Source organism: Apis cerana, linkage group LG4, assembly GCF_029169275.1.
Source record: "Apis cerana isolate GH-2021 linkage group LG4, AcerK_1.0, whole genome shotgun sequence".
Taxonomy (NCBI): Eukaryota; Metazoa; Arthropoda; class Insecta; order Hymenoptera; family Apidae; genus Apis; species Apis cerana.
Genome location: NC_083855.1, coordinates 9,586,306 through 9,608,551, shown reverse-complemented (window position 1 = coordinate 9,608,551; position 22,246 = coordinate 9,586,306). Strand labels below are relative to the sequence as shown.

The 22,246-nt window shown below is 41.5% G+C and overlaps 1 protein-coding gene across 6 annotated transcripts in view; it reads left to right on the top strand.

The window, feature by feature from the left end:
- LOC107996075 (protein split ends) overlaps positions 1-22,246 on the top strand; it is a 299,963-nt gene that overhangs the window by 185,083 nt on the left and 92,634 nt on the right. For all 6 annotated transcript variants that reach the window (XM_062074003.1, XM_062074002.1, XM_062074001.1 and 3 more), the window contains one exon: positions 13,186-13,309. In XM_062074003.1, coding sequence (XP_061929987.1) covers positions 13,186-13,309 — 124 coding nt within the window. The remainder of the gene's footprint in view (positions 1-13,185; positions 13,310-22,246) is intronic.

Sequence of the window (22,246 nt, the reverse complement as noted above, 5' to 3'; positions counted from 1 at the left end):
CGTGGCGAAGGGAAGAGGGAAAAAAAAAAAAAAAAGGAACGAAAACGGGAAGTGGCTGGTTAATTAATATGTTGTTGCTACCCGTTTTCGATAATAATTATACCCTTGCTGCTTTCTTGGCTTGGCCGTGTTTTTCACCCGAGCATAATCACTGCGTTCTCGTCGAAATTCTTGGCCGAGAGAGAGAAGAAAGAAACGAGGCGAGAGAGGGAAAAAAGAGGCGCAAAGAAAGGAGAGAGGAGGGAGGGGGGTTGGGGAATTGCGGCCAGAACTCGTTTTCCTAGTCGAGAATTCGTCCGCTTAGAAATTAGCCGAATATTTTTCGATCGATTATACATCCTTCGTCGGATATTTCGTGAAGCCGTGGGTCGAAATCGTTAAACGCGAAACAACAGATGCGAAGCGCGGATTTATATATATATATATAAATATATTCACGAGGAAGGTGGTTGTTTACTCGAGTCAAAACGTAGCGAAATAGAACGGTGCAATTTCCTGCTTCCTTCGCCCTAATTGAATTAATTAAAAAACGCGTCTCACGTTCGAGTTTTCTGACGCCTGCGAAGCAAAGTTTCTTCTTTCCCTCCTTCCATTTTTCTTTCCATCGAATTTTCGAATTTCGCATCGTTGGAGGATCGTTTCGCTTGCGATTTCGATCTTCACCAATCTTCCAGCAACGAACTCTGATACCAATTCTATTTTTATATATGCGAGTTTCTTCTGAAAGTTGGCTCGACCGTAATAAAATGAAGTTTAACTTTGTTTCCACTTTTACTCTTCGAAGAAACAACAAAAAACAGAAAAAAAAATAACAATCTCTCGTTCACCTTCGACACGGATTTTCTCAACTTTGTTTTACTCGAAAGGAAACTCGAAAAGTCTCTCTTTCATCTTAGGGATTAAAAATAAACCAAGCGCCACGACGCAGCACAGGACGGACAGGTTATTATTTTTATTCGCCTTGAAAGGTTCACCCTTAATGTCGTAGGTCAAGATATTTCCCGTAATATAACGCAATATAGAGCCGCGTAGGAACGCGTTACAAAACACCCTTATCCACTTTCGGAAACAACCCCTCTAAAAGCGAATGCTCCTCGTCGAAGAGGGGCAACCTCACCCCCTCCCTCCTCCAAAAGCGTGTGCCATCAGCCGTTAACCGAATCTCCAAAGGTCCATAAAACCTGTCCATCCCCCCATCCACCTTGGAAGAAGTGGGGGTGTGGGCACGATTTGCACGGTCGTTTGTCGTAATTCCGGTGGTTTGCATCTCGAGCGATTGATAAGCTCCTTGGAACAAGAGAGGCTGACACGGGCACCACCACGGGGGTTGGTTGTTCGGGCACCTGGTCCCGCGGTCGTAAAGTTGGCGGTAAGCCTTGTTTATTGGCTCGGCCCCACCCGGGGATTCCCTTTTATTCGTGGCGGAGGCGGGGCGAAGACCGAATCGCGGAAATTCCATTCGCGGCGGGGTAAATAAACCTGTAAATTTTCGCGGGAATTATTAGCCGTTTTCACGGTTAAGCAACTCCCGCTCCCTGCACGAGAATTGTGCCGGGGCGATAGAGGGTGGAACGGGAGAGGCGCGTGTCCGTAATTGAATACATGCGAGCGAATAAAATACGACACCTCCGCGCTCGCGTGTCCTGAAATTAGTTTAATCGCGGCCGAATCGCTGATTCGAATTACCACCGTTTGATAAAAATGGTGTGTGTGTGTGTGTGTGTGTGTATAAGGATGCGTATATGAGCGAGTATATTGTTGAGAGGAAGAGAGATGAGTGGAAGAATTTATATACTGTTCGAGAGAAGAGTGGATAGAGGATAATTTGGTGAATTTCGTAACGGTGGAAGGAATATTATGGAAAAAGATTTTCTCTTATAATTCCATTCTTACGGCTGGTTTAGACGTTGAACGTGTTCTGTGAGAATCGTTAATGTGAACAGGGGGTAAGAGAGTTATCTTGGATCGGGAGAATTTTGTCCATGATGAGAATATTCGGTGAATATTTCAATTTTGCCGGACAGGTTTAAGACAGGGAAAAGATTGTGTTCGAAATGAAAGAGAATTCCTCGCTCTTTCGCTAAAAAGAAATGCAACGAATACGTATCGAATCTTAATCGCAGTGTTTGCCGCAATTTCATGCAATTTGCGGTTCGCGTGATCTTTTGCTAAAAGCCTGTTATTTCGTATTCGTACTTTGGGTTTGCAGCTGTCGTCGGATAAGGTTCTTTGTAACAGAGTTACAATTTTTTTTTCGACCAAATTGATTTACCGTTCCGTGCGTGCAATTCGTGTACATGTACACTCGTGATTGAAGATACGTTTGTAATTGTTATTTCAATCTTTCTATCTTTCCTAAAGCGGAAAAAAAATCGTGATATGGGAAGAGCTTCAACAATTATCATAAAATGGAATTTACTGGCATCTGCATATCGATAGTCGTCGTTACGAAGTGTGTTGACAGTCGATATGCAAGCAGCGGAAGCTTTCATCGAACATAATCTACGTTTCATACATTGTCAATATTTATTCGATATTTTCATTAATTTGATAACCACTTCGAAAAACATTTTAAAACGTTTTATTTCAATTGATTTATACGATATTATTCGCAAATATTCCTTGTTTTCGGCCAAATTGCTTGTTTTTTTTTCTTTTTTCCCCTCCTCTTTTCTTTTTTTCGAGAGAACGTTCGAAACCTCGCCTCGCGTGTTTATTTCCATTAGTTAGCGATATTAAATCGCTGGCCGAAGTAAAAAACTTTTTTTCAAAGTTGCGTCATATCTGTATTAATATATCTTGGTATAATTCAAGGATCTTATCGCTAACTTTATTTATCCAAAATTAACTCGCCACCACGGTGAGCGGAACGTATCCCTCGCGTATGAATTACTATTCTTCAATTAAACGCCTTCGTCTAGGCAAATAATTGGTTCTAGCTTTTAAAAAGGAACAACAGCTCGTATAATGTAATTATGCAAACACAGGAGCACGATCGGTATCGTAAACAAGCGATTTACATTTAATCGATATCACGAAACGGTAATTTATCGAACAATTAGACTTTTAATAGTAATCTTGAACGCGTATAAACTCGGGTGCTCGTGTAAAAATTTCATTTCGTCGTACTCGTTTATTAACATTGGAGAGAAACTTCGCGGAGGAGAAAGGAGTATTATTCGTATACGCGAATACGTAAATAAAAGTTCATCGTTTCTTTGTTACCTTTGTTACCACCTTACCAGCTTACGTGCATAACCTACGTTTACGTTATACGGCATAAGAATTCACGCTATGCGGCCGTTATCAACGACACTCGCAACACGAGCCGCGATAATCTTATCTTCTAATGCGTACATTGTCGTTGATAGCCGGTACATACTACTCGGCCGTGGCGAAGTTACATCGTAAAAAGTCTGGGAAAGATCGTGTGGTATATAGCGGAAACAAATCTGCCCCAACGCCGTAAATATTCATGCAAACGTTTACGGGTTCGGTACATTCACTCGTATTTCACCGTGAGAAGAGAAATATAACTTTGTTACTGTCCCATTGTTCCTCCCATTGTTTCCTGGTAATTTCTGGCACAGTTTCGATCCGTTTTCATTAACGCGATTTATCATCTTTCTTCCTTGCTTTCAGCACTTTCAGCGAGTGCTTATATTTATATTTCTTTCCTTTCCTTTTTTCTTTTTCGTGGAAAGGTATCTGTACTTTGAAAATAATATTATTTCGTTCAAAAAAATGCATTACGGATTTCGTGAAATAGATATATTTGGATATACATATATAATTGATTCGTTTTTATGCACTTTTACAAACTATCATCAACTGCAGTTAAATTTTATAGTCGTCTCTTTGCACGTTTCCACGGAGGCGAGAAGGAATCGGAGGAATTGGAAACCTAGAAGGTATCTCGAAACTCGAATCGAACTCGATCGAGCAATCATATTCTCTTTCTCTCTCTCTCTCCCTCAAAGTGATCTCTGGATCGCCGTGAGCGTCTTCCATGTACCAGGAATCCATCATCGAGAAGTAAAGAGCGATACGGAGAGAGGAGAGGATCCTAGCAGGGAGTTCTCCCGATTTTTTCTCGATCCGAGGCGTTTTCGACGTGCACACTGTGTAACGGGCCCTCATTTCTCCGCACGAGACGATTACCCGTCCGTGCAATTTATGTCCGCAAATGACTGCAATCTGCGGCTGATCCAACGTTGCGAAATGGTTCCCCTGGCCTTACCTCTGGCCCGGCTCGTTGCCAGGCCCGCCGAGTTTCGACTCGCATGCAACAAAAGTGCAAAACAGCCGAAGGAAACAAGCGGTTCGTGATCGGGCGCCGTTAACGTTTCACTTTTCGTGGTCGAAAATTATTCGATCTCCTCCTCCCTTCTGCGTCCCGTCCGGCGAAGGGAGTGGGGGCTTTCCCCACTCCCTCTGCTTTGACCGATTGAGCGTTGCTCGGCCGATAATATCGTGCCGCAGGCCCAGCCGCAGATAGAGACCGCTCTCTTCGAACCGGTAAATGGACACCGAAATTGATCGGGCACGAACGATCTTGCGAAAGGGATTATTGATTTGTGGCGGCTGTTCAGCTTGCGCTGTTTTCGTGTAGAGGGTGAACCGTGATGCCTATCCACGAATTGGGAACCGATGTAACGCCTCCTCAACCAACCCCTTTTCGTCCCGTGTTTTTTCCAAGTTTTTTTCGCGTTGGACTTGAAAAAGAATCTTTTTGGATTTTTTTTTTCTTTTTTGGAAGAGAGAGGTAAGAAGAAGTGAATTTTTAATTTCAGCGTTGGACTTTGATAAAGTCTTGGGGATTTTGAAAAAGGAAAGTGAAAGGATGAATTAGATTTATTTATTTATTTAGATTTTGGAGTTTATGGAAATTGATTTATTCAATCTTATTCAATTATTATTTAATTATTTGTTAGATTTACTATATAAATACATGTCCATTCTATTTCCTGGAATAGAGTTGCAATTATAACGGAATACTGTAAACAAATGAAATGCATGTGGATTTAATAAACAAACAAACTGCGCTGAATAAACGCAAATTAAATCCTATTGTACTGCGATGCTAGACTTTGTACGATGAATATAACCACGTAAAAATTTATTTATTCTTTCAGATTTTGCAATTACGTAGCTCGGTTTTATCGAAGAGTTTTTATTACAATTTGAAATCCCATTACTCTTGATTCTAGATATTTCGAAGATAATGCAATTCTGATTCATAGATGCTTTGAATGATCGTAACAGTTGAATTCAATGGCCCGTTAATAGTGCTATTATAGCGCTGACAATTGTGACCTACAATCATGAATCAACAAGTAGGTAAGCAATATATTTGTTGAACGCAAGCAAAATCTGGCTGGTTAACGTATCACTTTAACCAATCCATTTGAATAACAATTGATAATCGAAGTAATAACAAAATCCATCGTTTAATTATCGATTATTGATTATTAATATCCATTGTCAATAGTCTTCGATAACATTTACAATTTTTTTTTTTTTTTTTTTTTAAAGTAAAGAATCAACATCCGCAAAACAGATTTAACAATTTAAATACGAATATTTCCTGGTAATATGCAGCGAATGCACGAGTGCAGCAGACGTTTGTGTACTTTACAAGCATGGTCTTTAAAGTGTTAATAGAGGGGGAAGGTACAGTTAATACCGAGACTTCCGGGTGTAAAGCGTGTCCTTTTGGAAGAGTGTTCTGACGGTTTGCCAGCAGCATTGCAATTAGTTTCATTAGAAGCGTGATGACGCATTTATGCGCCATCTTTCGGCTATAATCTATTTAAAACGCTAATGCTCGTGCCACGGATCGCCGATCACCGACCACGCATTTTTTATTTTTTAATCGATTATAAATCGAGACGATATTTAACTTGTGTCTAGTTTTCAACGATCGTTTTTTTCTTGATTCTTGCAATTCTTGTTCGCGTATTACATTGGAAAAATATATTGTTATAAAGATTAATGCAATATGCTTCGATAATTGCTTTAATTACAAATTAAATAATAATGGTGAAAGTGTCTTATCTCTTGATGAATAGGTATTAAGTTTATTCTTAACTGTTACAACGGAGTAATAATAGCCAGGCTTATTTATACAACCTTTGTTTATTATCTAAAAATCAATAAAAGTGATCGACCTAATAATCATTCCCTTCGTTCACTCTTATTAACAAACGAACGCCGAGTCGAAAAGTCAATTAATCATACGTCAAACTTATTTAACGTAAGAATTGCTCGATTAACCCATCACATTCTAACTAACATTTAGAATTTTAATTAACCGATCGATCTTTTATCGCGCGTATCATTTTTCACCCGATTTTCATTTTCTCCTCTAAAAAATAATTCTTAAATCGCGATCGTTCTAAATTCAACACCTCGCAACACAGTCCACAACCACATTTTCATTTTCCATTCCATCATTTACCCTTTTTTAAAAGCCTTTTCTAAAACCCTTTGCCACCCATGGAAAACCAGGTCCATCCAAACCCAATCCCCGGGATTGATCGGCGCCGATCCCAGAATATCGCGGAACGACTTGGAAAAATCCAATCGGACGTCATATCTCGCGTGTTTAATCCGACTTATCCCATCGATTTAAACTTGGATCGCCGTATAATGGAGCGAGCGAGTGGGAGGGGGAGAGACGGATAGTCGGATAAACAGAGAGGGAAGAAGCTCGCGTCGCGGCGCGCAGCCTCGCGTCGATCCGCGCGCGTAGCTTCGTTTTATAGTTAATCGGTCTTTATCGAACCAGCCGGCCGCAGTTTCCGCGTAAATTATTGCTGTCATAAATTTATCACGGGGCGGTAATTATCGGGGTGAGGCCATCCGTCGGAATGGCCGCGAATTACGAGCCAATTCCAATTGGTACGGGTATATATACATGTATATATATATATATATATATCGTTGCCTTCCACGATTTATCACCCGTGATCTTCCTTTCTATGCATTCGCTTTCGCCCTCGACCTCCTCTTCCCTTCCTCCACCGATTAACAATTTCGATTCCGGTTTTGCCGGATGCTGGCGATTGTTGGTCCGCGCACAATCACGCGGCTCGAAGGAAGAATCGTGTAAATCTGTCGAATGTTTCAAAAAAATCGCGATCACGCGTCGACGAGTACGAGGTTGTTGCGCGATCGATGTAATATTGCGCAAATCTCGTGTTATATTGTATAAGTACGCGGATAATCGAATCGATGTGGTTAGATTCTATTTTGTATTTTGCGACTTGGGAATCGATTGTCGAACGGATTTGTCGTACGTGTGTTGATGGAATGTGAATGGTATAAGATTGGATTGGTGATTTGAAAGATTGAGAAAAGTTTTTTTTTGTGTAAGTGGAAGATATTAGGAAACGTTGCGTAATATTTGAGGCAACGAAGTTTCGATTCTGGGATAGTTTAATGCGAGAATTTAAAATATTCCAGCTCCCTTCTATTTTCGAAACAAATTGGAATATTCGTTGAAAGTTTGCCTTGAAAGGAAATCAAATCGCACAGAAAGAATTCCATTTTACGCGTTTTTAACAAACGTATTCTTCTCCCTCCACGTTCACCTTACTTTTACTTTGCTCACGTAACTTTAACTGTTTCGATCGTTCCAAAGCCTGTAGAGCATTCAGAGAAAAAGAATATTTAACGAGATATTATTTCTACTCGTCTAAATACCTTTCTTCCTTTTTCCTATCAAATTTTTTACACAATTTTCTATCAAATACATTTCAAACGCAATGTTATTTACTTCATCTATACTTTCTTATACACCAGGAAAACAGAAAGCAACATCGAACACGTTTTTCATATTCAGATCGCAATATCCTTTGATCAACGACGTGTGGTTGCACGTGTGACAAGACGTGACGTTAGAACGGTTCCCATAACCCTTCGAAATCGTGCATGTGTATGAAAATGTGTATGCCGGGCTATACTTATCTCGGATCGACAATTCGTCCTTCATATATGCTTCTCCGCACGCGTTACGCGTCCACGCGTAATCCTCGAAACCGCAACTCCGCTATTTCTTCAAAAGACGGATCGAATCCTTTGGATCCAAAAACGACTTGATGAAATCGATCGGGAAAACGATCAATTACGGATAAAATTTGTGGTAAATAATTGGAACAATATTGTCGACAATAATATTCGTTATCGTTTCGTCCCTGCGTGTCGAGTATTTTATTTCTCGCTTTTTCCTTCTATTTTTATTTATCGATACATCAAACTGTCTATTTTTATGAACGGAGAAAAATAGCTTTCGAAAAAAAACGAAGAAAATTTTATTTGGAGGAGAAAGTAGGATTGTAAAGAAGAGATGAGGTGCACGTTGGGGGGCAAGAATGATTGCGTGATTTCGACAAGGTTTGGAGGGTGTAACCGAAAGGGGTGGGCGCGTCGTAAAAGGTGATGCTGGCTTCGTTGGCGGCAGAATTCGCTTTACGAGGACAAGCAGCTTAGCCAGCCTCTCCGACCGATATAATTCATCCACCGGTGCCTTTCCCATGAAACACGCCTCGACACACCTCACGCGCTAACTGAAAACCTGGCTGGAAACCTCCTCGCAACCCTTATTTATGGAATCGCACAGCTGCGTATCGTTGGTCCTGGCTTTTATAGGAAAATAAGTTATCAATATCGTGATATCGATTCGTGGCTTGAAAAATAAAAAAAGATTCCATCTTCCCTTAGAAATTTTTTACAATTCTCTACATATACGTAAGAAAATGCGTCTCGTCCATTCATTGAACTCATTATTTATCGAATCGTATTTACTATCCCTTCCTCTCCCTCCTCGTAAAAATGTTTACTACATTATCCACGATACAAGATTTTCTCAACCCTTATGCAGATCGTGAAGTGAGAGAGAAAGAGAGAGCCTCTCGATTCTTATTTTCTCCGCCAGACTGGGATTCCAGGCTGGGTCTATGAATAGTTCCGTGAATGTTGATACATCGCCAAGGATTTTGCATTTAGAATCCGGGATAAGAGGGTGGCGTGGAAAAAGTCTGCTTCCCGCAAACCTGGCTCGAACCTCGGCAAGAAAAACGTGTGTGCATTAGAATCAAATGGATATGTGATGAAATTTTTAATGGAATTGTAATTCCTATCTACTTTTTTTCTTCTTTCTTAAGTGGAATTTTCTTCTTCTCTTTTTTTTTTTTTTTGAGTTAAATTAAAAATTAAATTCGAAGGTAGATAATTTAAAGAGAGTATTGTGAATCGAAGGGAAAGATTCTCGAATAAGATTGTTTCTCAATCAGTTTTAAAATAAACTGAATGGCGAGGCAGTTAAATTCGAGTTTGGTACCCTACCCTCCTTGTGTTCCCTCGACAAATTCAATCCGAGGGAAATTAACAGTCGGAGTAGATGGCAAATTTGTCTTGCAGAGAGTACGGAAAGTAATTACTCCGAGAATTTTCGTAATGTTGATCAATCACGGTTTTAATCAGTGTACCAACCAGTTATACATACTGTATGTATGTAACTGATAACAAGAGAGATGCATAACTCGCGCGCAATCACCATTTTCCCGATACTATTTCATTTATGATCCGGTTAATTCTACAGAGAGCATTCTCCTCTCATTATTACTGGGAATAATATAGTAATCCGAATGTAATTCCAGATAGATATGGGAACGATTCGAATAATTTGCCGAGAACTAAGTGGATAACTAATTTATTTCATGCTCCGTGCAATTTGAAACACTTATTTGAAAATATTTAATTTGCGATAAGAGTATAATATATATCGAATAATTATTTTCTTGCCTTTAATTATTATAATTTATGGGTCGTGCGATAAATTATAACGTAAATCATATCATAATCGTTTATACTTGAAATTTATGAAGCGGATATACGAACTGAATACGATTCAAATATGTGCTTATTAATATTAGATTTACTTTACATTCTTTTCCCGCTACGCGTTATGCAAATGTTTGTAATGTTGGAACAATTGCATATTGCTATTTAGTTATTCGTTTTATTTGCATATTTCACATTGTTGATTGTTAAAAGTAATTAAATTTGCTTTGGATTTAACAATCGTATAAATGTAAATTAGCATGCCGATTTATAGTCGATATGTATAATAATGATAGAAAAATGAAAATTGAATAAATAGCTATGGTTATTATATTATTCAAATATTTATCGAATTTTCGAACAACCAGTGCTTATATATTCCGCCAATGTTTAATCACACTTTATTTTATCTAAACTTCAATTTAGATTCCAATTGAATTCATTCATTATGAATGATCACACGACTTCATGACTCACAAATTGAAAATCAAATAGTATAATTCGAGATATTTTACGCTTAATAACAATCCCTGATAAACTCTCGACAAGTTGAAGATATAATGACTTACGAATTGCGATACGTCAATCGAATTCACCAACTATCCCAATAAAAAACTCTCGAATATTTCATAATTCATCTAAATTTCTAAACATTTCAAATTTTCGATCTCAAGCTATTCCTTCTTATAACAATCCTCATTGAAAGTCATTGATACCACGTTTTACATATTTTATTAACTTTACAATTCACCGAATGTAATAAAATGTAATAACCAAAAAGCAAGACGAGTCATTGCACTATATCTAAGCTTCAGATTCTAAATATTCCAAATTTTTGAACTTCTACTAACAACAATTCTTTCTTTCTTCGTTTCTTATTGCATTAGAATTACAACGTTTTACGTTTAGACTTTCTAGGAATTCCATTAATCGATTTCTTCAAAATCTCCTCCTTCCTCCAATGTATGTATCAAACTCCGGACGAAGACAAAAATACGTATTTGATGATTCGGGTGCGTGACAAAGAGTGTGCAACCGAGGGACAAGGTGAGCCGGCATCACGGCTCATACAAATCGAATCCGGTGCAAATTAGCGTGGCCGCTCGAATTCGTCTTGTTGTCACGAGAAATAATTGCCGGCAGGATTCCTATGGACCTGGATCGGGAAAGGGAGGGGGAGGCCTCCCTCGGGGTTATAATGCCCGGGATGAAGCGCCCGAGGTTATTAGTTTAGGAAGCTGCAAAGTACCCTGAAACAAAGTCCTCCCTGTCCCCCCGCAAGGTAATCAATATACAAGCCGAGCGACCCTTGCCTCCGTTTCACCTCGTTGATTCAACCCGTTCCTGCTGGATCCCTTCGTCGAATTAGTCGGTTGCAAAGCATCGCCGCCCGCCCGGTTTATACGCCGTCAGAGAGCGATAGGTGATAAACCGTCTTTCGGTTCGGCGGCGGCCAGACTTTCGCCCCGCCGTTTACAACACGGCCGGATTAATTATCGCGGAATTTCAATTACCGCGCCTGTGCGCGCTGCTGCTGTTGCCGTTGTAACCCGGCCAATGAAAATGCTAATTCGAGACGACAAAAATGCGACAACGATCGGGGGCGAATCTGTTAATAGTGGACGACGTTTGTGGAATCGGATTTTGGCGAGGCACGCGTGGCAGATTTTGATGAATCGCGCGATATATTGAGAAGTGATCAAATGATTCGATCGAAATTGAGATGGATATGCATTTTAAAAATAAATTTAGCAAATATATTTTATATATTTTTAGAGGAAAGCGAGCATTCTTCTCTTATTAGAAAGTAGAGATTTAAATTTATGAATTGATAATTGTAACGAGAAGTACGAGTATAATTTAACATTCGTTCGATTGACCGATGGACGAAAATATGAAAAAAATGGACGATTTTTTGGGTAAACAAATCGTGGTAATAGCACCCTCGATCACGAAATACCCACCGCCAAGAAAATTTGCCAGCGTTCCAAGGCAATAACTCGTCCCCCTTTACGGACATCGATAACCGTTTTAGTTTCGCAGGGCCAGTTAGAATTATCGTGGTGGTGGTGTTCGGATCCCCCTCGGTGTTATTCGTCGCTCGCGAACGTCCTCGAACCATTACCGTCCGCTCTCACCAAACAAGCGATGTCTGTAGGTAATAAACCGTCTCCTTCCAGCTCATCGCACCCGGCACCCGCTGAAATTATGAAACGCCTATTTGGTCGATCCTTCCCCTCCCCTCGAAAACATCGACTCCCCCTCGAGTTCGAGCCTCTACAGCTTCTTTACGAGTTGGTTAATTTATCTTTGATATCGGTCGTCCACCATCCCCTCGATGCCGATGTTCGAGGTGATCGTCGACCGTGGTGGAACACGTTTCAAACTTGGATGAGAGGGGAGGGGAAGAAAAAAAAAAGAAGAAAAGGAAAGGAAAGGAAAGGAAAGAAAAAGGAAAAACGAGAGGAGACGTTTTAATTTTCGTCCCGTGTTCCCTCGTACGACCTTCGATAGGGAATTCTATTTAAGGATTTCTCGTGGAAGAGATTGGAGTTCGTAATACCGTGCTCTCGCGATCGTTTTATTGCCTCTCTCGTGGCACGGTGGGTAGTAGTAACCGATCCTCCTTTCCCGTCAAGGAAAACGCGTTATTAATCGTGGCAAAGAGATAAAGGAACAACGTGGACCGAATATGGAAGTAATTAAATTCGGCGAAGATAATGAAATTCGGTATCATGTGGGAGGGATGTGCGTATCCGAATAATTTTTCCTCGTGATGATTGGAAATTTGTTGCGTTTAATTCAAGTATCGAATATCGAATTTTTCGAGAAATTAGATTAGAAAGAAATGGAAATGAAATGCTCTACTCAATGCTCGAGTAAAGTAAGAAAACTCTTGTCGCGCTATTTCTATGATTTTTGAAAAAAACCCCATAGAATCTGGGAAATCTGTTTGACGAATAGATTCACATCGCCCGTAATGGGATAGAAAATGCTCGTAACTCGCGTGGAACGTGTTAAAATTCGATTAGAGCCACTCGAGAGAGCATCGTGTCGCGGTTGCAAATCAAATCGTATGCGATATTATTCCCATTAATATTAATGTTGTGACAAATTTGATCTCTGAAAGTGGAAAATTTATCGTTTCGATCGTGTTAAACTGGTTCTCTGCGCGAAGAAAATGTATATAAATATTACTTGCCGACAAGAATCCGTGGCGATCGATTTATAATTTATAATCGGCATCGTTCGAATATATCTAGTTTATCGATCGTAACGACTTTTTTCTCTTTCCAATGGTCGAACGCTTTTCTCAATAATTCTTTTATCGTGTTACAGTCCAAGCAGCACAGCGCTGGGTTCGCTGGATCAGCTGAAGGAGTACCTGACAACAGTGGGAACCTGCAAATGCGGTCTCGAGTGTCCGCTAAGACCCGAACAGGTCTTCAACTTCGACCCCAAGGTATGTTCACGGCCATTTTTATTCAAGGATCGGTCACGACCGTCTCGTGTATTCCGTGTCTGTTAAATTGCCGCAATTATTGTGCCACGGGAATATACGTGGCGGTTGTTAGTCATTTCGAACATCCGCGTATTGTTCCAAGAATCTTTATTTTTCGCAAACGATTACTGCCTTTCCATTCAATCGTAAGGAATAATTTAAAACGCGCGCTCTACTCGAAAATCAGAAATGACAAAGTGAAATTCGCGATATAAAATATTGCAACGTTACATTGAAAATATACGATTAGCTATATGCTTATAAGATAATCGCGAATTTTCACGAACGGAATCAAGGAAGAAAATTTCCAATCCTCCTAAATCTTTCCCGTTATCTTCCCCTGCAATCTCAGACTCGAGCTATTACACATCCATTCGCGGAAAACGGGATCTCTCTCTCTCTCTCTCTCTCGCGGCAGAATCGATATCCATCGCGCAGGCATCCTCCTCCCGGAGGAGGCGATCGCGATTTAAAGCATTCCCGTGGAGGGCGCGCAATTTGAATAAATCAGGCGTGGAGAGTTCGCGACAAGGAGTCCAGAATGGGGGAAAGGAGCGAGGAGGTCGTAAAAAGGTTGGCGCGCACGTCGATCCTCGTCCCGAGTAAATCGTGTAACGAAACGACCCGCCGATGTACCCTGTCGTAATCTGGCCCCGGAGATCTCGCTTCTCCGACTCTCTTCCCCGTCCGCAACGAGTCAATACTCGTTTGCGCAATGGCTATGACGGCGACGATGACGACGATCATTGACGACGACGACGACGACGACGACGGCGACGATGACGTGAGCGCGTGCGAGAGAGGAAGTACCCGCTTGTAAAACGCGCGCGATGGAACGATCGAACAACCGCGTCGAATCGGCGAAACCTCGTTTCGAATTCATTCCGCGTTTCCCTCGTCCAACGATCGAATCGTCACGCGTCACGACCGATAGTGAACCCTCCCCCCCTCCATTCCCGCGAGATGCTTAATTGCAAGCGGTAGTCGAACGATGTTTGTCCATTTATCGGGTGTCCGTGGCTGAAGCTCGTCATTAGGCGAGGCTGAGCATTTATGTCGGACGCGTGGAATACGTGCCAATGACGCCGGGGATCGTGGGAGGGGGAGGGAGGAGGATCGATGGAGTTTCTTCGCTTTTCATAGTTCGCACGTGTAGGGGTCGTGGCTGGAATTTTGAGCGGAGGTAAGACAGGTATTTGGAATTTAAATACTCTCGGTTATTTTTAAGCGTCGTTTCGTTTGTCGTTTGTCTGGCAGCTTCGAATCAGCGTTGACATTGTTAACGGACAAGCGTGGACAAGCGTGTTCTTCCTCCGTTTCTCATTCACGCCGCATCCGCGAACGATATCGTTCAACACCGTTTCGATATTTAGTTATTTATTTCGTTTAAGGTATCGTCTCGAAAAATGTCCCTCTCCCTTTACCCTTTCGATCTATTTATAATTGATTCGAAGATATTTATCAATTGTATCGCCGACCAACCGAACCAATGCCAAAAGAAGCAAGGATAAAGGAACGAGTTTACGCGTCAAGGAACGATTATTCCTGTGCCGATTAATTATGAACGCGGCAATAGGAGCTCGAAGAAGAAGTTCCAGTTGCCGTGCATCAGCGACGTTAATTCGGAGGGGGCGCGTTATGGCGAGCGAAAATATGAAAAATTCACGAAACCGGCGGACGAAGAAGGGGCGAGAGGGAGGAGAGCGCGCTCATCATCAGTTTTGCTTAATTATTCCGGTAGCATGCGACGCGATATACGAGGAAAACGTATAATTATCCGTACACCTGGCCTCGCTAACCGCTCGTTCAACCGGCGCTTACCACCATCCCGTGGCCAGTATCCTACGGTGCGTTAATGCGTTCCTTAATTAAACTTTATCATAGAGCATCTCGCCGGGAGAATTCATCGGGAGAAGCATCGATCCGGGCTTCACTTGTCGACAACATTCACGATCCACGCGCTAATAATTAATAATCATTTGCATATCTGTGACACGGTGGCGCGGTTACAATATAATCTCGGGCCCCGGGTTTATCACTTTATCGACCAATTATCGTGCCCTCCTCCAGTCATTGTCTCCCTTCCCCCGGTGACGATTCAACCCGATCCCTCGGCTGAATTATCGATCACCTGGATTAATGGGTCTCGATTAACGGCCTGATTGTTACGCGTGTACCCGCCAATAAAGATGTGTTCCCTCGAAATTTCTACGATGCTCCGCCAACGATAGCTATTGTTCCGCGACATGCTCCACCATTCCGCTTTCGTGAATGGATTTTCTGGAAATAATTACTAATGTTAATTAACCGTGATGTGATGTTCATAAACGATCTAAATCTCGATGCATCAGAATAGAATCCAGAAAATTTTAATAACGTGTCGATATTATAATTGATTATACACTTAGGCTAATAAAAATTACTAAGGATTTCTATTTAAATTTCGCTGGCAACTATCGCACGTTTTCACTCTCGATGTCCGAATATTAAAAAAAAATAAACACCATCGGTGAAAATTTACCGCTATTAAATTCCAAATTGTTACAAGTCTGAAACTGATGAGTTGTTCATTCCAAGGGGGATCCAAATTCCTACATATCTACTTCGGAAACCGATCTAGAATATAAATTTATCTCGTCACGGTGTCGATCAACCGGATCTTTTGGCAGCTACGAGCGTCGTTATCCAAGCTGATCGTGGGCAGTCGTCATAAATTAGACGCGACGACGTTACAATTTCTATTACGTATGCGGCAACGGCCGATTCGTCTCGTGAGACGAATTCTCGCCGCGTAGGAGCGGAGAGTGTTCCTGGCAACGGGCCGGCCAGGAAGATTGTATCTCGAATCTGCAATGCAAACACTCCTTATCTAGCCCTGGGTGGACAATGAGACAGCCTGGTCTGGACTTTGGGAAAAGGAAGAACGAGCAAGAAAGGGGGAGGGAAAATTGGCAGACGTTCGAAGAACAGGTTTCTTCTTCCTTTTTTTTTTTTTTTCCGAATCGTCTTAGGAGCTTTTTGGGGACGATACGGAAATTACCATAATCGCGGCGAGAGGCGATTTCGTTCTGCCAAAATGGCAGTTATTTACGGTTAGAGAGAACGATACGTAGCTAATTGAATTGTTGGCCAACGTGATGTTGTGCAAGATGCTCCGGTCCAAGATTTATTTATCTTTTTCTATTTATGATCTCGTATTTTAATATTCTTGACGCGCGTATTCATTGGCGCTGTTGCAGAAAAAATATATTGTAAGGAGAATCTAAAATTTACTTATTAATCGTTAATAATAATGTTTAATTCTCTCTTTCTCTCTCTCTCTCTCTCTTCCTCCTCTCGTTTCAGATTATATTTAAATTTGAGCGTGAACCGTTACTGGAGAATTATCCAACGTGAAATTCCCCGCGAGGAATAAAATCCATTTGTATATCGAATATTCTATTAGGCGAGTACAAGTTGAACTGTTACGTTGTAATTAAGGTTAAACGAGGTTAAACATTGAGAATAATGCACAGATAACGAAGCTGTAAGCCCGTATAATGTTTCTTAATCGCAAAATTTTTATTGCAAAATTGGGTGAAATGTTCGCGGGAAGGAGAAATATTCAGGAAATAAAGTGAAAAGTAATTTTTAATTTTGAACGCCGTTACAACAACTTATCATTCGCGTTAAACGCGGCCAATGTAATAAACTCGACACAACCCCTCGTAAACCATCCATCCCAACCCATTCTTAATCGCACGAACCACCGTAAATCCCGCGAAAGAAATTCAATGGAATTCGTTCCCTTCCCCCTTTCCGTCCTTACATTATTACATCCTCGTCCAATTAATCGCAACCATTTTCAACCAGTCCACGTTTCGAGTTCCGCCCGTTCGAACCAATTAAATCGAACCGCGCGCGATCGATGAGGATTTAAAAAAAAACACGACTCGCTCTTTTCAAATAAATAAAATAATAAAAAAAGAGAGAGAGAGAGAGAGAGAGAAAATCGATCGTATCGCGCGCGTTAGGACTCCTTCTGTTCGCGGATACCCAATTACAATGGGCAGACACCGTAACTATCCACCAATCTGGGCCACCGTATGTAGGAGACAGCCTCGAGAAACGCTTTGATCCGGCCCGGTTTCTTTATCGGCGTCCCTGTCCAATCCTTCCTCGCGATGCTCCTTTTGTACCCACCGACGTTTCCGCCTATTGTTGCGTGTACACCACGGAATTCATCGAGCCGCGGAACGATTCCTTCCTCCACCCGTTTTCTCCCCGATTCTGTAGCAGAAATTCTGAGCCTGATCTCCATTCGAGCGGGAAGAGGTTTGCACACAGGTATTATTTGCCTAGCTTTCGACTAGCGTGGAATAGATAGAATTTGTGAAGAGATAACCGGGCGAATTATATGTATCGATACGTCGATAGGTTGGTGGAACGGGGGAAGGGGAGGGGATGATCTATTGTGCGTGCACGTACGTTGAATTAAAACGGAATTGGTGATCAAGCGTTGAATGAAATCGTTTGAGGAGATCGAGTGAATAGACTATTGTTTCCTTGATTTGGATGCGTATGTGTTCGGGAAGATAAGATGGAGAGTGCATTGTTGAGAGTTTGAGATAGCGGTGAATGAAAAAAAAAAAAAGAAAGAAAGAAAGAAAAGAAGAAAAATAGGATTTATTGTTAATTCGAGCAAATGTTAAGTGTAACGTGCCCCGAAGCGTAAAAATATGGTCGTAACCTGGAAACAAGATATGGCTTTTTGCTATTAAAATCGGGATAAAAGGCAGGTTTTGCAAACCGCTACTCCTCGCAACGACTATAAATTACCTCTTGCCACTTCGTGCTAATATCGCAGTTACATCGCGTTAAACATCCGTCAAGTCGGTTTATCTTTCTAGCCTCCGTAACGGTTCAGAACCTATACCCAGAAAGAACTATGTCGTACCATTATCCACCAAACACCTCGTAATCCGCAAACCATAAACTATCCTCGTTCTCGATATCTAAGTTTAACGTTCTACCGTATATTAAAAATTACGAAATTCCTTCGACGGTTATTACAACGTTTACCATGGTAAGTTATCGTTTTTCCTTCGATTTGATTCTACTGTAAAACTTTGACACTATATTTTCCGAATGATCGGAATAATATATTATAAATATGTTCTCTTGGAATTTATTACGATATTTCGTGCAATTCTCCAAAAATTCGAATTCCAAAAGTTTCTCCGAGTTTCGAAATTTTACCTTCACGTACATGATATAGATTCGAAGGAATTGGCACCGTTTCAAACGAATCGCATCGCTTACCGATTACCGTTCTCCCTTTTATCTCTGCCTCTCTCTATCTGTTCCTCGACGTAGCAAAGTCGAAAACGTAAACGTGGCGAACAATTCTAATCTGGCGGGTTGGAGTTCGACAACACACCGTGTGCTGCACGCTCGTCGTTGCCGCGAATTCAAACGCGCAGAGGATCTCTCTCTCTCTCTTCAAAGGAGTTAGTTTATGGAGTTGTTGCTATTCATTATCACCGCCACGAGCCCGAATGGCTTGGCTCTCTGTCTCGGCGGATGTATTAGCGAGTGCTTAAGCGAACGCACGAGTTGCACCATGACGTTAACAAAGGGTAACCGAGTACCCTTTTATTACATCGAGCTCGTCTTGTTTAAGCCCGTGCGTAAGTAATTTGCTTTAATGAATTTGCATCCTCCACGCGGTGCCGGGCGCACGCGTCTTCTCCATTTTCCCTTTTCATTCCCTCTCTCCCAATTCTTGGGGCTAATTTCGAATTAGCGTCTTCAGGAACGATCGAAGGAACGACTCGGCCCGAGTCTATTCGATATGAATCTCCACTCGTGGCCAATCGTCGAGTTCAATTTTCCAAACGAGCTATTGTTATTATTATTATCGTTTCGTAGATCTTCGACACAGTATGTGCAGAGTATTCGAGTTCCCGCATTCGATCGAATCGTTTACATCAATTAATACCTCGTATTAATTCTATGAAAGGTGGAATATTCTGTAAAAGTAGGATTTCAAAGCTGCCGATGCCGTCTCCTCCTCGGCGATCCCCGATTAATCGTAAAACAGAGAGAGGGTGAAACGGTTGTCACGGCGACAAAACGGTCACGAAATTACATTCCCCTTTGCCACGGTTGAACAAAGAGGCAAGTTTTGGCCGCGAGAAAAAGGTAAGCCGGCAGAGCGTCGAATTACTCGCCCCCCCCTCCCTTCTCTCTTTCTCTTGCATGGCCGAGCAGCACCCACCGCCACTGCAAATTCCATTGAATTCGAGTCACGACTTCCGGGTACGCAGCGGCTTCAAAGGTGCACGCCCTTTTAAAGCGAGTCGATTTTTAATTTCCAATCGAGCACCGGTCGCATCCGTCGCCGATTAATTCCCCTGAAAAAGGAGAAGGAGGACGAGGGGCAGAGAGAGAGAGAGAGAGAGAGAGAATCGTGGAACGAGGTATGACTTTCGCGGATAAGACGACGAAAGCCGCGTCACAAAAGGCCCTCCCCCTCCAGCCTCCCCTCCCCCACGTCTGAAAGAACGGTCTTTGTAATCGACTGGAGCCATCGGCAGGGAAACGAACTTCGTGCTTGTACAAAGAAAGTAATCTTGTACGGTGTCTCGGTGGAAAAGGATCCGGATCGCACAAAGTTTTCACCGGGAAAAAGGGAGGAAAGGCCGGGGACAGGAAAGGCCCGAGGGGGGTGGAATTCGCCACGGTTCCCTTTTGTAATTGGCAAACGGTCCCGGATGAAGAGCGGCCGCGAATAAGTCGTTCCACTTTGATAGTTCGCGGCCAACTTTACGAGCGATGGAAATAGAGGGTGGAAGAATCCTATCGGGTACGTTTCGACTTTCTTCAAAGATATTTTTCGAAATCTTCTCGATCATTTTCCTCGCGCGTGTCGATTTTGTTCTATTCTATATTATTCGCGCCTTTTTGAACTCGCGAATCTTTTGAACTCGACGCGGAACTGGACGGTTTGGAAAATTGGTGGAAAATTTTGGAACAATGTTGAATTTCGCCACTATTCGAGTCTCGAGGGAATTTTTCGAATTGAGAATTGTAAAGAGATAGAAAGGTAGTAAAATATATTGGGGTAGATCGACGAGGATGTTTGTTTTTGCGAAGATGATATTCTAAATTCCGTCGGAGGAAAAATTTTTTTAAAAATTTATGTACAATTTATGTACGTTACGGTATTTTCGAATTTTTATCGTATGAAAGGGTCTTTCGCGTTGCATAAAAGCCGCGTTAAAATCTCCTTACCGGGATGAATGGCGCTTCAATTAAGAACCTTATATGAAATTTAAATTTCTATTAAGGTGAATAATTTTCGTTTAAAACCGTTTTTAAAATAATTCGTACAATTAGCGAGAGATGCATATCGTGAGAATATAATAACTCTCTCTCGTAAATCATTTTTTTCTTTTTCTTTCTTCTAACGATCAACGATATGTTGAAATTTTATTCTAATTCAATCCTAGTTGTTTCTAATTAAAATTTCGCGCGAAATTTTCCTCTCCATCTATTTTTCATATCCACATTTAGATAAATTTAGATAAATTTATACTTTTGATACGCACCTTGGTGTAAATCTTGCGACAAATTTTTTTAGAACAATACCACTCTTTCAGTAATGTAAATTTTCCACTCGAACATTTGTATGCATGAAAGAGTGCATTCTGCGTTGTGGCAAATAGCAGGAAAAGTGCAGCGAGCAGGAAAATTTTACTCGCACACGTACGCGTAATTATTCTCTCAGGTCGGAAACGGTGTGGCTCAATGTTTTTCTTACCTATCTCGCAATTAACAAACTGTATAAATAGTTCGAAGAAATAACAATTAAAACTTTCCACGAACCCCTCGTCTCCCCGCCCAATCCTTGAAAAACTTTCAGCTTCGTTAGGCGAGAGACGTTTCAACGCTCGTGCGCTTCATTTCTCTCGGCTGAGGATGATTAATTGCAGATATTCCGCTCGAAGGAATTATAATATCAAATTTCGCTCAAACTATCTCCACTGTTTTCGATCAAAGAATCGTCGGGAAACAAGGATAACTCTCTCGTTTTATCCTTCTTTTCCCTTCCCTATAAATATTGAATTACCAAAAGAAGTAAACAAGGGGAACAAAAACGATTCGAAACGAGCAAACGACGTCGAGTATTTCGACGTTTGACAGTAAAGGAATTAAGGTCGCAACATTTTCATGCTGTGAAATATCGTCGGCGAAACTCTCGTACTCTACTCGTACTGTGCTTGACGTGTAAAACGTGCTCTGGTTCTAGATTACGCATACGTATATGTACACACACACACACACACACACACACACACACACACACACACACACATACACACGATGCACGGATATCGTGCACTCCCGATAATTCCGAGGATAATTCGATTTTCTTCGAATTGCCGAGCTTGCTCCGTTCAAATTGAATTTCTATTAATAAAAACGAATATCGGTCGCTTGTGTGCACAACCATCCTCGATATCCTCCCTCCCCTTCCTCGCCAATCCTTGACTTTTTCCCTCCTCCTTCCGATATTATACCCCTTACTATCGGCTCGCAATTTTTCCATGCTTCGCCAACCGTAGTATTTTTCCCCTACTTGTTTCCAATCCTCTCGATGTACCCCGATCCGATGTATTTTTCAGAATTTTTCTTCCCCTGTCATACATATATATTTCCTTCCCTAATTTTTCCTCTCCCCAATACACCTTTACATCCTTCGATATTTTCTTCCTTTTCTCCCAATTAAAATTTTTTTTCCTCGTCCGATTTTTATTTCCTCAACAACAACCACAATTACATCGTTGCCCGCTATTTCCGATCCGCTCATCCATTTACGCGTATCCTCGCGTTTTCCACTTATTTCCCCTCCCT